Source organism: Bos taurus, chromosome 5 (assembly GCF_002263795.3).
Source record: "Bos taurus isolate L1 Dominette 01449 registration number 42190680 breed Hereford chromosome 5, ARS-UCD2.0, whole genome shotgun sequence".
NCBI lineage: Eukaryota > Metazoa > Chordata > Mammalia > Artiodactyla > Bovidae > Bos > Bos taurus.
In genome coordinates, this window is record NC_037332.1 from 29,080,975 (window position 1) to 29,095,436 (window position 14,462).

The 14,462-nt window shown below is 41.0% G+C and overlaps 1 protein-coding gene across 1 annotated transcript in view; it reads right to left on the minus strand.

Moving 5' to 3' along the window:
• The window catches only part of TMPRSS12 (transmembrane serine protease 12), a 36,325-nt gene extending 32,099 nt beyond the window's left edge, over positions 1 to 4,226 (minus strand). The window contains exons 1-3 of the mRNA XM_059887246.1: positions 3,645 to 4,226; positions 3,538 to 3,593; positions 2,477 to 2,757 (exon numbers count right to left, since the gene is read on the minus strand). Coding sequence (XP_059743229.1) covers positions 2,477 to 2,757; positions 3,538 to 3,593; positions 3,645 to 4,047 — 740 coding nt within the window. The 5' untranslated portion in view covers positions 4,048 to 4,226. The remainder of the gene's footprint in view (positions 1 to 2,476; positions 2,758 to 3,537; positions 3,594 to 3,644) is intronic.
• Between the last annotated feature and the right edge of the window lie 10,236 nt (positions 4,227 to 14,462).

Consider the following 14,462-nt stretch of genomic DNA (forward strand, 5'->3'; position numbering starts at 1 on the left):
AGAAAGAAGAGAACAGTAATCAACTTTGCCAAATGTTATAGAGATAAAATAGGATAAGGATTGAGTGGAGCTCATTGGATTTGGCATGGAGGTGGGTCTTTAATAGTGTGTTCTATTGCACGCTGGGAAATCAGATTGCAACTGGGATTTTATGAGTCAATGCAGGTGGAACAAAAGGAGCCTTTTTTTTTCAAGGAATCTAGTAGTGAAAGTGTTGAGAAGCATAGTGCAAAATAGCCGTAAAAGGAGAAAGTCCTTGAAAAAATGACAAAGGGCCAAAAATACTCAGCTTTACACTGCAGACAATAAAACATCTCCTGCCTTTGGTTATGCTCAGCACCAAGAGTTAATAATAAGTAGGGATGTTACTTGTGAGAGCGGGTTGTGAGATAAGCCCATGAGTCATTTAGAGCGCGCTGTCCTTAAAATGTCTTTACTGATTATGTGTTAACTCCATATGCGCTCTGCCGGCCGCATACTTTAAGCTCTTTGTTCCTGCTTCTATAAAAAAACTTGACTACAAAAATAAACTTGTCAGTCCTTACAAGAGACTGTCCAAATGTCATTCTTTCAGGTTCGTCATTTCCAAGTCCTGGAGAAAAAAACCCGAACAGAAAGGAAGAACAGAAACAGGTAGGGTTCGTTTGTTTGTTAAATAATGATGAGTTGAGCTACACATGTTTGAAAGCTGTAGGGAAGAAACGAGGAAAATATTGAAAAATACTAAAGAGACAGTGAGATATAATGAAACAGCATAGATTTGAGAATAGGTTTAAATCAATAGATTGCCACTTTACAGCAGTGTGATCTTGGGCAAGTTACCAAATCTCTCTGATCTCTGGATTCCTCAAGTGTGAAATGGAGCTAACAGCAATTTCAGAGGGCTGCTGCTGCTGCTGCCAAGTCGCTTCAGTCGTGTCCGACTCTGTGCGACCCCATGGACTGCAGCTTACCAGGCTTCTCCGTCCATGGGATTCTCCAGGCAAGAACACTGGAGTGGGTTGCCATTTCCTTCTCCAATGCATGAAAGGGGAAAGTGAAAGTGGTCACTCAGTCGTGTCTGACTCTTAGCGACCCCATGGACTGCAGCCTACCAGGCTCCTCCATCCATGGGATTTGCCAGGCAAGAGTACTGGAGTGGGTTGCCATTGCCTTCTCCCAGAGGGCTACTGAGAGGGTATTCTATTTAAATACAGAATTATATGTAACATCCTTAAACAGTACCTAATCTCAGAGCAGGTCTTTGATAAATAGTTGTTTTAAGGAGGAATAAGGGACAGCTGATGGTGCAAGATTTAGAAAATGAAGGGGAACAGGAATAGAAGTAGCAGAGTTTTCTGAAACAGGAGGAACTCCTAAAAACTAGACTGTACTTCAGTAATGTTGACTTCCTCAGCATCTTGCCCAGTTCCTAGTATATAACATATTGAGTAAGTTTTTGTTGAGTAAAAAGGTAAAAATATCAATAAGATTTAGGTTTGAGAACTGTTAGGTGGAAAATTAATACTATCTTCAAATGCTTGGAAGAGGAATGAAATTTAATACATATGGCTTCAACAGGCAGAATAAAAGTCAAGACACTTATTCAGCATAAGGAAAGGCTTTCTAAGAATTAAAGCTGTACAAAATTTAAATGAGGTTCTTTCCAAGGTTCATCATCACAAAAGGTAGTTTTTAAGTAGAAAGCCAAATGGTATGGTTACGTGTGTGGATTTTCATTCTGACACACCTGGATTTGATCCCTGATTTTGTTGCTTTCCAGTCAGGGTCTCCCTCTAGCAAAGAGTGGTTGTGGGGAGTAGTGGAAATTGTGTATGAAAAAATGCCCGGCTCAATGCATTAAAGCAATAATTATTTCAGACTAGAGAACCCTTTATTTCAGTACTGTAAGAAGGATTCAAATATAGGACAGAGAATTGAACTAAACCCTTAAAATACCTCTGTGAACTCTTAGATTCTGTGACAGTATGTGAAGTGTGAAGTCACTCAGTCGTGTCCTACTCTTTGTGACCCCATGGACTGTAGCCTACCAGGCTCCTCCGTCCACGGGATTTTCCAGGCAAGAGTACTGGAGTGGATTCTCCAATGCATGAAAGTGAAAAGTGAAAGTGAAGTCCTTCAGTCGTGTCCGACTCTTCACGACCCTACCCAGGGATCGAACCTGGGTCTCCCGCATTGTAGGCAGATGCTTTACCGTCTGAGCCACCAGGGAAGTCACCCTCTGTGACAGTATAACACAGCTATATTATTTGATCAAGTTGGTACATCTAGTAGGTTCTGGAACCTTACTTAAAACCACTGCACCACAAAGTGTCAGAGGAGGACTAGGATACAGGTTGCCCCTCTCCAAATGCGTTAGTCTCCCCACCGTCTCAAAGGAACAGACCAGTAAAGGTGCAATGTCAGGACTTAATAGGTGAGAAGAGCTTCAAAATATCCCCTAAAATAATAAAGTAGGAATGTTCTGAATACATACCTAGCGTCTTTAGTGCAGTGGGCAGCCGTGAGGACCCATCTATTTTTCACTAAGCTTCCCGCACATACATGAGCACCAAATCTGCCAGAATGAATCTGTAGGCTAACTAGCCATGGCCATGCGCCAGTTTGAGCCTCTGTGCCCCCTACAATCCGAGACCCCTTGAACATATGCATAAGTGGTGCTATTCCACAATCTAAAAATAAAAATGATATATTATTTGAACTGAACATATTATTATATGTATTTGTTTCTAATCGTAATACATTTATATAATCTTTAAATTCCTATTAAAAAAAACTGATAGAGCAAGCTGGATACCTAAGCTATGCCCATATTTGACAAAAAAATCTTAGCGAGTTAAAACAAACATGATGTCAGACTGCTTACAAATAGACATCAAATAAGCTCAATTCATGAATTTTAAAACTTTACTTCTGAAAAGTGTAATAGTGAGATAAGTTTCTCTGGTCAGGTAACACATTTTTCCCTATCTGAAATGGCAACTGAGAGCTCCTGGGACTGGTGAACCAAGAGCTATAGTTTCTAATACTTGCCGTTTAACTTGTGGGGTTAATTTTTCTGAACAGCATGAAAAAGTCACCTAACAGCCCTTTAAGCTTTGAATTTCAATGAACTATTAATCTGTAAAGTGGGAATGACACACCCCAGAATATTTTAAGGTGCATATACAGACGCACAAGTGTATGTCATTTCTACCAAAAGTACTACTATTACAGTCATCATTAATATAGAACTGCAAGGGTCTGTACGGGAGAAGGCAATGGCACCCCACTCCAGTACTCTTGCCTGGAAAATCCCATGGACGGAGGAGCCTGGTAGGCTGCAGTCCATGGGGTCGCTAAAAGTCCGACACGACTGAGCGACTTCACTTTCACTTTTCACTTTCATGCATTGGAGGAGGAAATGGCAACCCACTCCAGTGTTCTTGCCTGGAGAATCCCAGGGACGGGGGAGCCTGGTGGGCTGCCGTCTATGGAGTCGCACAGAGTTGGACATGACTGAAGCGACTTAGAAGCAGCAGCAGCTAGGGTCTGTACATTTTTAGGTAAAGGCAGTTGGTAAAAACAGAAAAGGAGGGCCCCAAATTCAAATACTACTTAAGTGGGACAAAAGAAAGAAAGGGCGACTGACTAAAGAAGAGAACAGATACTGCCCTTTGCGTCCAACTCTTGCTGTTCGCGGGCCTCGCGCGCCTTCTGCCCTCTGGGCCTCCTACTCACGGCCTCAGGCCACCCCAGACCGCCAGCCTGTTCCCACGAGGAGCCGCGCCTACTCCTTTCAGAGAAGAGCGAGTAGTGTTCTGAGCATATGAGAGCGCTCGCCAGAAACAACAGCGCTGCACTCGGGAGCCCCAGCGCCATGTCTGAACTCCCGGTGGGCAAGATGGCGGCAGGCATTTCTTGCCGGCTCCCGCCTCTCCGCGAGCTCGTGGGCCTGCGGCCTAGATGATGTGGTTTGCGAGGTGGGAGAGAGGGGAGTGGAAGGCAGTGGCGAAGTGCGCGGGGCGGCGGGGAAGGACTGTGCACGTGAAGTAGGCTAGAAGCCATACGTGAGGCCTGTGAGGCTGCCGAGATAACCTGGATGAATCAGGCCTCCCCGTTGTTCTAGTTACCGGACAGACGGAGTATCGCCCTCAGCCAGGGTCTGCGGATTCGCTGATGAGACCTTCCTGAGCCAGATCTACACGCTTAGAGCTGGAACCACTGGAGGGCGCTGCTAGCTCAGATTTCCAGGGCCAGGAAGGCTTCCAGAAGGAAGAGCGTCTAAACTGAAGTGGGTAAGCTGGAGAAGGGAAATGTAAAGCAGAAGGCAGAGAAGTACGGAGGTTGGGATCTGAGGCCAGTTTCATTTGTACACATTGATCTTACTATATTTTTGTAGTAGTTTACCTTCAACTGATCATCTTAGGCTGAGCTGATAGAATCAAATTTCAGTTCAGTTCAGTTCAGCCTAAGATGATCAGTCGTGTGCAATTCTTTGTGACCCCATGAACCGCAGCACACCAGGCCTCTCAGTCCATCACCAACTTCCAGAGTTTACCCAGACTGACGTCCATTGAGTCGGTGATGCCATCTAACCATCTCATCCTCTATTATCCCCTTCTCCTCCGGCCTTCAATCTGTCCCTACATCAGGGTCTTTTCAAATGAGTCAACTCTTTGCATCAGGTGGCCGAAATATTGGAGTTTCAGCTTCAACATCAGTCCTTCCAGTGAACACCCAGGACTGATCTTCCTTAGGATGGACTGGTTGGATCTCCTTGCAATCCAAGGGACTTTCAAGAGTCTTCTCCAACACCACAGTTCAAAAGCATCAATTCTTCTGCGCTCAGCTTTCTTTATAGTCCAGTGCTCACAACCATACATGACTACTGGAAAAACCATAGCCTTGACTATTCGGACCTTTGTTGGCAAAGTAATGTCTCTGCTTTTGAATATGCTGTCTAGGTTGGTCACGACTTTCCTTCCAAGGAGTGTCTTTTAATTTCTTGGCTGCAATCACCATCTTCAGTGATTTTGGAGTCAAAATAAAGTCAGCCACTGTTTCCCCATCTATTTGCCAAGAAGTGATGGGGCCAGATGCCATGATCTTAGTTTTCTGAATGTTGAGCTTTAAGCCAACTTTTTCACTCTCCTCTTTGACTTTCATCAAGAAGCTCTTTAGTTCTTCTTCACTTTCTGCCATAAGGGTGGTGTCATCTGCATATCTGAGGTTATTGATATTTCTCCCAGCAATCTTGATTCCAGCTTGTGCTTCCTCCAGCCCCACATTTCTCATGATGTACTCTGCCTATAAGTTAAATAAGCAGGGTGACAATATACAGCCTTGATGTACTCCTTTCTGCTGCTTTTTAATTTAGCAGTCTGATGGGTATAAATTGAGGGCTCATGGTTTCAATCTGCATTTTCCTGACTTTAAATGAATTTGAATATTTGAATATGTTTTCATGTTTTCATCCTGTATTTAAGGGACATTAATTATGTCATATTAAGTACCTGCTTAGGTCTTTTATGTGTTTGTCTTATGGATTTCGTTAATGCAGCCACTCTTCATGTACTGTTTCCATAGTTTTGCCTTTTTCAGAATATATAATACATACATACAGTATGTAGCCTTTCAGATTGGTTTCTTTTACTTAGCAATATGCATTTAACATTTCTCTATATCTTTTCATGACTTGAGATCTCACTTTTTTCTAGTGGTCAATAGTATTCTGTTATCTGGATATACCGAAGCTTATCCATTCACCTACTGAAGAATAACTTAGTTGCTTGCAAGTTTTGGCAATTAGGAGTACATTTGCTATAAATACCTGTGTGCAGATTTCTGTATAAACATAAGTTTTAAGCTCTTTTGGGCAAATATCAAACAGTGCAATTGCTGGATCATACAGTAAGAGTATGTTTAGTTTTGTAAGAAATGGCCAAACTGTCTTCCAAACTTGCTGTACCATTTTTGCATTCCCATTAGCAATGAGTGAGGGTTCCTGTTCCACATTCTTAGCAGCATTTGGTGATTTGGATTGGCCTATTCTAAAAGGTCAGTTTTCATTCCAGTCCCAAAGAAGGGCAGTGCCAAAGAATGTTCAAACTACTGCACAGTTGCATTCATTTCACATGCTGATAAGGTTATGCTCAAAATATTTAAAGCTAGGCTTCAGCAGTACGTGCACTGAGAACCTCCAGATGTACAAACTAGATTTAGAAAAGGCCGAGGAACCAGAGATCAAATTGCCAACATCTGTTAGATGATAAAGAAAGCAAGGAATTCTAGAAAAACATCTACTTCATTAACTACACTGAAGTCTTTTGACTGTAGATCACAACAAACTGTGGAAAATTCTTAAAGAGATGGGAATACCAGACCACCTAACCTGTCTCCTGAGAATCCTGTATATAGGTCAAGAAGCAACAGTTAGAACCAGATATGGAACAACAGACTGGTTCAAAATTGGGAAAAGAGTATGTCAAGGCTATATATTGTCACCCTGCTTATTTAACTTACATACAGAGTATATCATGTAAAATGCTGGGCTGGATAAATTGTAAGCTGGATCAAGATTGCTGGGATAAATACCAACAACCTCAGATATACAGATGATACCATTCTAATCCTAAAGGAAATCAACCCTGAATATTCATTGTAAGGACTGATGCTGAAGCTCCAATACTTTGGCCACCTAATGTGAAGAGCCAACTCATTGGAAAAGACCCTGATGCTGGGAAAGATTGAAGGCAAAAGGAAAAGAGGGCAGCAGAAGATGAGATAGTTAGATAGCATCACAGACTCAATGGACATGGATCTGAGCAAACTCCGGGAGATGATGAAGAACAGGGAAACCTGGCTGCAGTCCATGGGGTCGCAAAGAGTTGGACACAACTTAGTGACTGAACAACCACCACCACCATTCTAAAGGCAGAAAGTGAAGAGGAAGTAAAGAACCTCTTGAGGGTGAAAGGGGAGAGTCAAAAAGCTGACTTGAAACTCAACATTCAAAAAATTAAGATCATGGCATCCAGTTCCCTCATTTCATGACAAATAGAAGGGGGAAATGTAGAAGCAATGACAGAGTTTATTTTCTTGGGCTCCAAAATCACTGTGGATGGTAACTGCAACCGTGAAATTAAAAAACGCTTGCTCCTTGGAAGAAAAGCTATGACCAACCTAGAGAGTGTATTAAAAAGCAGAAAAGTTTTTGAGAGAGAACAAGATGGCAGAGGAGTAGGTGTACGTGGAGTACATCTCTCTCCACGGATACATCAAGAATACACCTTCAGACACAGAAGGGCTTGCAGTATACCTACTGAGAACAGGCAGGAGTACCTGACCACTGGAAAAGAATATATAGAACCACGCAAAACTCAGTAGGATGAATGAACTAGGGGGAAAAGCAGGGAGTGTTAGTAGGACTGGACCTACCCTCGGCGGGTGGGGGAACTGAAGCAGGGGTCTGATCCCCACATCAGGGCATGTCTGGGTCAGAGGAGAAACATTTGAGGCTAAGAAACATAAAGCAGCTGATCTGTGACAACTTAAATGAAATGAGAATCAGACAATCCTTGCTACAGATATATGTACCCTGGACACGGACGCAGGTCCCCTAGAAGGTGCAGCAGGTGGGAACTGGAGCATAGAGATTGTGGACAATCCCAGGGCGAAGGCTGCTGTTGACTGCTTGGAGACAGACTGAGAGGACGTGAGGGAGGAAGTGCCTATAGAGGAAAGCGAGGCAGCCATGGAAGCAGGGATACTGCTGAGTCATGCATGAGGGGTGGAGCCATCACCATAGCCTCTCTCTCCCCGCACATCAGCACCAGCAGCTGAACAATAAAGGCTGGCCCATCAACTGCCTGATGCAGGGAACAGTAGAGTAGGACTCCACCCAGTGTGCCCCTTTAAGTCCCTCATACGCTCCTTTAACTCCTGTGGCTGAGGCAGTCCACATCCCTGCACACTTGGCGCCACCAGGGTCCCCGCAACCCAAGCAGCTGCACCACCTCAATACCTGGCACTCACTGGAGCAGACCTAAGTTCTTCAAGGCAGCATCAGGAGCAAACCCCAGTGGACTACCCACATGCAAAGGTGGAGATAAAACCACAATTGAAACCCAGGGGCAGTGTGGCTAAGGAAGAAGGCCCAAAACCTTACCAGCAGCTGTACAAGCTGCAGATTAAATCCACATGATCAACTAGTCAGACCCTGTTGTCTATGGAATATATAAAAAGACATTGAGCACTCCCACAAAAGAAAATGCACTAGTTCTGACAGCTGTGGACATTGGAGGCAAGAACACACAGGAGTAGGACCAGATTATAGTCTAAGCTGCCCTCACAGCAGGTCCAGAGACCAGCACAGTGTTGGAGGGCATCCTAGCAAAGTGAGGTGGACTGTGACTCCCAGTGAGGGAAAGGACGCTGACAGCAGAGGCTCAAGAAAAACATTTATTATTCTTATATTTTGACTTGTTCTTTAGTTTCTTTGGATTTATTTTTGTTATTTTCCCTCCTTCTGTTGTAGTTGTTGGTTTTATTAGCATTGTGAAATCTATTTAAGCTTTTGAGATTTTTTTTTTCAATCACACTGTTATTTCTGTCTCTATGTTGACCTTTTGCAGTTCTGTAGAGTTTTCCTTTTCTCTCTCTTTTTATTTAAATTTTTAAAACTTATTATTTTTTCTACATTTATTCCTTTGTTTGCTTTTCCTACTGTTCTTTACCCCTTGCTGTTAATCTTTAATATATATAAGTATTCTTTATCTACTTCTGTTTAACTTTGCATTTCTATTCTCTCTCTCTTTCCTTTCTTTTTCTCACCATATTTGTTAGTTTTGCTTTCATTGCTTTATTCCCCAGTTGGTACCCTGCTTTAGTTTTGTTTTCCAGTTTGTGCTTTAGTTAGTTTTGTTCTTAACTGGTGGGTAACATTTTTGGTTTCCTTTGTTCACCGGGTCAGTCTGTTATACTTCATTTTTGTTGGACTGTTTTGATTTTGCTTATGGATGTATATGTATGTGTGTATAGTCCATTATTTTAATTATTATTTGCCTGATTTTGTAATTGCCATTTGTCTGCGGTTGTCTTTGGCTTTTCGTTTTGGGGTATTTATTTTAATCCCATTTAATGCCATAACAGACCACTTGTGGAATCTCTGTTCCTGGCCAGAGATCAAGCCCTGAGCCTTTGGAGTGGGAGCACTGACTCCAAGACCCTAGACTACCAGAGAACTCCTCACCCTAGGTAATATTAAATAGTGAGAACTCCTACAAAGGCAACCACCTGTATACAAGATCCGGCATCACCCAACTATCAGTAGCACCCTGTGCAGGACACCTCATCCAAACAACAAACAAGACAGAAACACAAACCCAGTCATCAGCAGACAGGAGTACCACCGCACTAGCCCTGCCCATCAGAGGAAAAAAAAAAAGTCACCTCCTTCCACCAGAACATAAGCACAAGTTACATCCTACATGAAGCTTATATAAACCACTGCACCAAACTTACAAGGGCAGAAACCAAAAGAAAGAAAGAATTCAACCTTTAAGTCTGGAAAAAGGAGATCTCAAACACAATAAGTTAAAAAAAATAATGAAAAGGCAGAGAAATATTGCACAAATGAAGGAACAAACTAGAAACACACAAGTCCAAATAAATGAAGAGGAAATAAGCAAACTACCTGAAAAAGAATTCAAAATAATGATAGTAAAAATGATCCAAAATCTTGAAAATGGAGAAAATGCAAGTATCAATTAACAAAGACCTAGAAGAATTAAAGAATAAACAAACAACACAATTATTGAAATTAAAAATATTCTAGAAGGAATCAAGAGTATATCTGAAATAGAAGAATGTATGAGTGAGCTGGAAGATAAAATGGTGAAAATAACTGCTGAAGAGCAGAATAAAGTAAAAAGAATGAAAAGAACTGGGAATAGTCTCAGAGATCTCTGGGACAATATTAAATGCACCAACATTCAAATTATAGGGGTCCCAGAAGAAGAAGAGAAAAAGAAAGGGTATGAGAAAATTTTTGAAGAGATTATAGTTGAAAACTTCCCCAACATGGAAAAGGAAATAGTCAATCAAGTCCAAGAGATGCAAAAAGTCCCATACAGGATAAACTCAAGGAGAAACACGCCAAGACATATACTAATTAAACTAACAAAGATTAAACACAAAGACTATTAAAAGCAGCAAGGGAAAAGCAACAAGTAACATACAAGGGAAACCCATATGTTTAACAGCTGATCTTTCAATAGAAACTCTGCAGGCCAGAAGGGAATGGCAGGATATATTTAAAGTACTGGAAGGGAAAAATCTACAACCAAAATTACTCTACCCAGCAAGGATCTCATTCAGAATTGATGGAGAAATCAAAAGCTTCACAGACAAGCAAAAGTTAAGAGAAGTCAGTACCACCAAACCAGCTTTACAGCAAATGTTAAAGGGACTTATATAGTCAGGAAATACAAGAAAATATAAAGATCTACAAAAACAAACCCCAAACAATTAAGGAAATGGCAATAAGAACATATCAATGATTACTTTAAATGTAAATGGATTCAATGCTCCAACCAAAACACACAGACTGGATGAGTGGATACAAAAATAAGACCCATAGATATGCTGTCTACAAGAAACCCACTTCAGATCTAAAGACACATGTAGACTGAAAGTGAAAGGATGGAAAAATATATTCCATGTGAATGGAAATCCAAAGAAAGCTGGAGTAGCAATTCTCATAACAGACAAAATAGACCTTAAAATAAAGAAGGTTTCAAGAGATAAGGAAGGACACTACATAATGAGGGAACAGTCCAAGAGGAAGGCATAACAATTGTAAATATCTATGCACTCAACATGGGAGCACCTCAATACATAAGACAACCACTAACAAACATAAAAGGAAAAGTTTACAGTAACACAATAATATCAGGAGACTTTAATACCCCATTTACACCAGTGGACAGATCATCAAAACAGAAAATATGAAAACACAAATCTTAAATGCTGCATTAGATGAGATGGATTTCATTGATATCTTCAGGACATTCCATCCAAATGCAGAAGAATACACCTTCTTCTGAAGTGCACATGGAACATTCTCCAGGATAGACCACATCTTGGATCACAAATCAAACCTCAGTAAATTTAAGAAAACTGAAATTGTATCAAACATCTCTTCTGACGACAACACTGTGAAACTAGATATCAATTACAAGAAAAAAACTGTATAAAACACAAACACGTGGAGAGTAAACAATACATTTCTAAATAAGGAACAGGTTACTGAAGAAATCAAAAGGGAAATAAAGAAAAAACAAAATGAGATGAAAACATGACAACTCAAAACCAATGGGATGCAGCAAAAGCAGTTCTAAGAGGGAATTTTATAGCAATACAATCCTACCTCAAGAAACAAGAAAAACGTCGAATAGACAACCTAACTTTACACCTAAAACAACTGGGAAAAGAAGAAGAACAACAGACCCCCCCACACACACACCAAAATTAGCAGAAGGAAAGAAATCACAAGTCAGAGCAAAAATAAATGAAAAAGAAATGAAAGAAACAATAATAAAGATTAATAAAACTAAAAGCTGGTTCTTTGAGAAGATAAACAAAATTAACAAACCTTTCACCAAACTCATCAGGGAAAAAAGAGAAAAGAATCAAATCAACAAAATTAGAAATGAAAAAGGAGAGGCTACAACAGACAATGCAGAAATACTAAGGATTATGAGACTATTATGAGCAACTGTATGGAAATAAAATGCATAACCTGGGAGAAATGGACAGATTCTTAGAAAAGTTCAGTCTTCCAAGACTGAACCAGGAAGAAATAGAAATTATGAACAAGCACTGATATCAAAACTGTGATAAAAAATCTCCCAGAAAACAAAAGCCCAGGACAAGATGGCTTCACAGGGGAATTATATCAAACATTTAGAGAAGAGCTAATACCTATCCTTCTAAAACTCTTTCAAAAAATTGCAGAGGAAGGAACACTTCCAAACTCATTCTATGAAACCACCATCACCCTGATTCCAAAACAAGACAAAGACAACACAAAAAAAGAAAACTGCAGGCCAATATCACAGATGAACATAGATGCAAAAATCCTCAACAAAGTTTAGCAAACAGAATTCACCAACACATTAAAAAGCTCATACACCATGATCTAGGTGAGTTTATTTCAGGGATTCAAGAATTCTTCAATATACACAAATGAATCAATGTGATATACCATATTAACAAATTGAAAGATAAAAACCATATGATAATCTCAATAGATACAGAAAAAATTCAGCACCCATTTGTGATTAAAATGGGAGAAGGTAATGGCACCCCACTCCAGTACTCTTGCCTGGAAAATCCCATGGATGGAGGAGCCTGGTAGGCTGCAGCCCATGAGATCTCGAAGAGTCGGACTCGACTGAGCGACTTCACTTTCACTTTTCACTTTCATGCATTGGAGAAGGAAATGGCAACCCACTCTACCAGGGTCCAGCCCTGGTTGGATCCAGGGATTCCCTTGGGAGGACGGCATCGGGGACTGAGAGAAATAGAGAAAGAGATAAGGAAAGAATTTTGCAGTTAAGAAAATAGAGGAGAGAAAAGAGGCTGATATTCCTTGGTTTACGCAGAAAGCCAATAAAGCCCCAGCATGGGACTTGCTCTGTTCATGTAGGCCACAGGCGCCCTCTCAAATAGCTGAAGGTGCCCCACCTTAGGCACCTTCTCAAGTGGGTCTTAGAAGCCCAGGCAGGAAAGTGAACGCAGAGGGCCCCTGTGCTCCAGGGAATCAGCCTGAAAAGGAAAGACAAAGAACGACATGGGGATACCAAGTTTCAGCAAGGCCCACACTTTATTTTACAAAGTAGTTTTTATACCTTAAGTTGTGCATAGAGGATAATGGGAGGGGCGGGGCGGGAAGGGTAGAGTCATGCAAGGTCAGCAGTCCTTGATCCTTATTGAAGCCAGGCTTTCTTTCTGCAAACTTATCATATGCAAAAGCTTTAGGTGATTTACATAATCTTCTGGCCAGGAGGCCTGTTAACATTTTATGACCCTTTCTTCAGAAAACTTATTTTTCTCTAAAGGTGATTATTCTAAAGTCAGGCACCACCCTCCAAAAGCATTAAAGTTGCATTCCTATAGGGCAAAAATGTGGTGGGCTATAACAAGAAAAGAATTAACTCAAGGGTCCAAGGTTACAAACATTAAAGCTACTACTTACATTTCTATACACCAACTATATTAATCAATATACTCCCAGGGACACAGTAGGTAAGGGATATGGAAACTTGGCAGCAAGCATTAGCTCAACAAAGAAATCCTCTACTAGTTCTATTCTAACAACTTTAACTCTCTGAGAAGCTCTGCATTGTTAGAATATCTTAAGCTTCCTGTGCCTCTCGTGGTTCGGAGGCTGTGAACAATCACATGCGTAGCTGCAGGAGTCCGAACAAACCTGTCAGGCAAGCTAGAAAGTCATCAGAGGGGTTTGAATTGAAACACTCCTTTTAGGCCCAGGAGACTTATTAACTAGAGTTTTAAGTTGATTTTCTTACAGAGAAAGATGGTCGGGGATAGCCCCCCGTTCATGTCAGAAGAGTTGGTGAAAGTTGTGAAATAGTAAAACAAACAGATTTTGGTTTTGGGGTAGATGCTCAGGCAGGTCCAGGGGGCCTCTCGAGCCCTGACTCGCCTTGCCCATCAGGGCTCTCCCACATGACCTTGTCATGGGTGGGAACTCCCGTGCTGGCTCCCGGCACCACTCCAGTGTTCTTGCCTGGAGACTCCCAGGGATGGTGGAGCCTGGTGGGCTGCCGTTTATGAGGTCACACAGAGTCGGACACAACGGAAGTGACTTAGCAGCGGCAGCAGCATGATTAAAATTCTTCAAAAAATGGGCACAGAAGGAACCTACTACCTCAATATAGTAAAGGCCATATATGATAAGCCCACAGCAAACATTATTCTCAATGGTGAAAAACTGAAAGCATCTCTTCTAAGATCAAGAACAAGACAAGGGTGTCCACTCTCACCACTATTATTCAACATAGTTTTGGAAGTCTAGACTACAGCAATCATAGAAAAAAAAGAAAAGGAATCCAGATCAGAAAAGTAAGAGTGCTCCCTGTTTGCAAATGACATGATATTATACATAGAAAACTCTAAAGATATTATCAGAAAATTACTAGAGCTAATCAGTGAATTTAGCAAAGTTGCAGGATACAAAATCAATACACAGAAGTCACTTGCATTCCTGTAAACTAACAATGAAAAATCAGAAAGAGAAATTAAGAAATGAATCCTATTCAGCATTGCAACAGAAAGAATAAAATATCTAGGAATAAACCTACCTAAGGAGACAAAATAACTGTATACAGAAAATTATAAGACACTGATGAAAGAAATCAAAGATGACATAAACAGATGGAAAGATGTTCCATGTT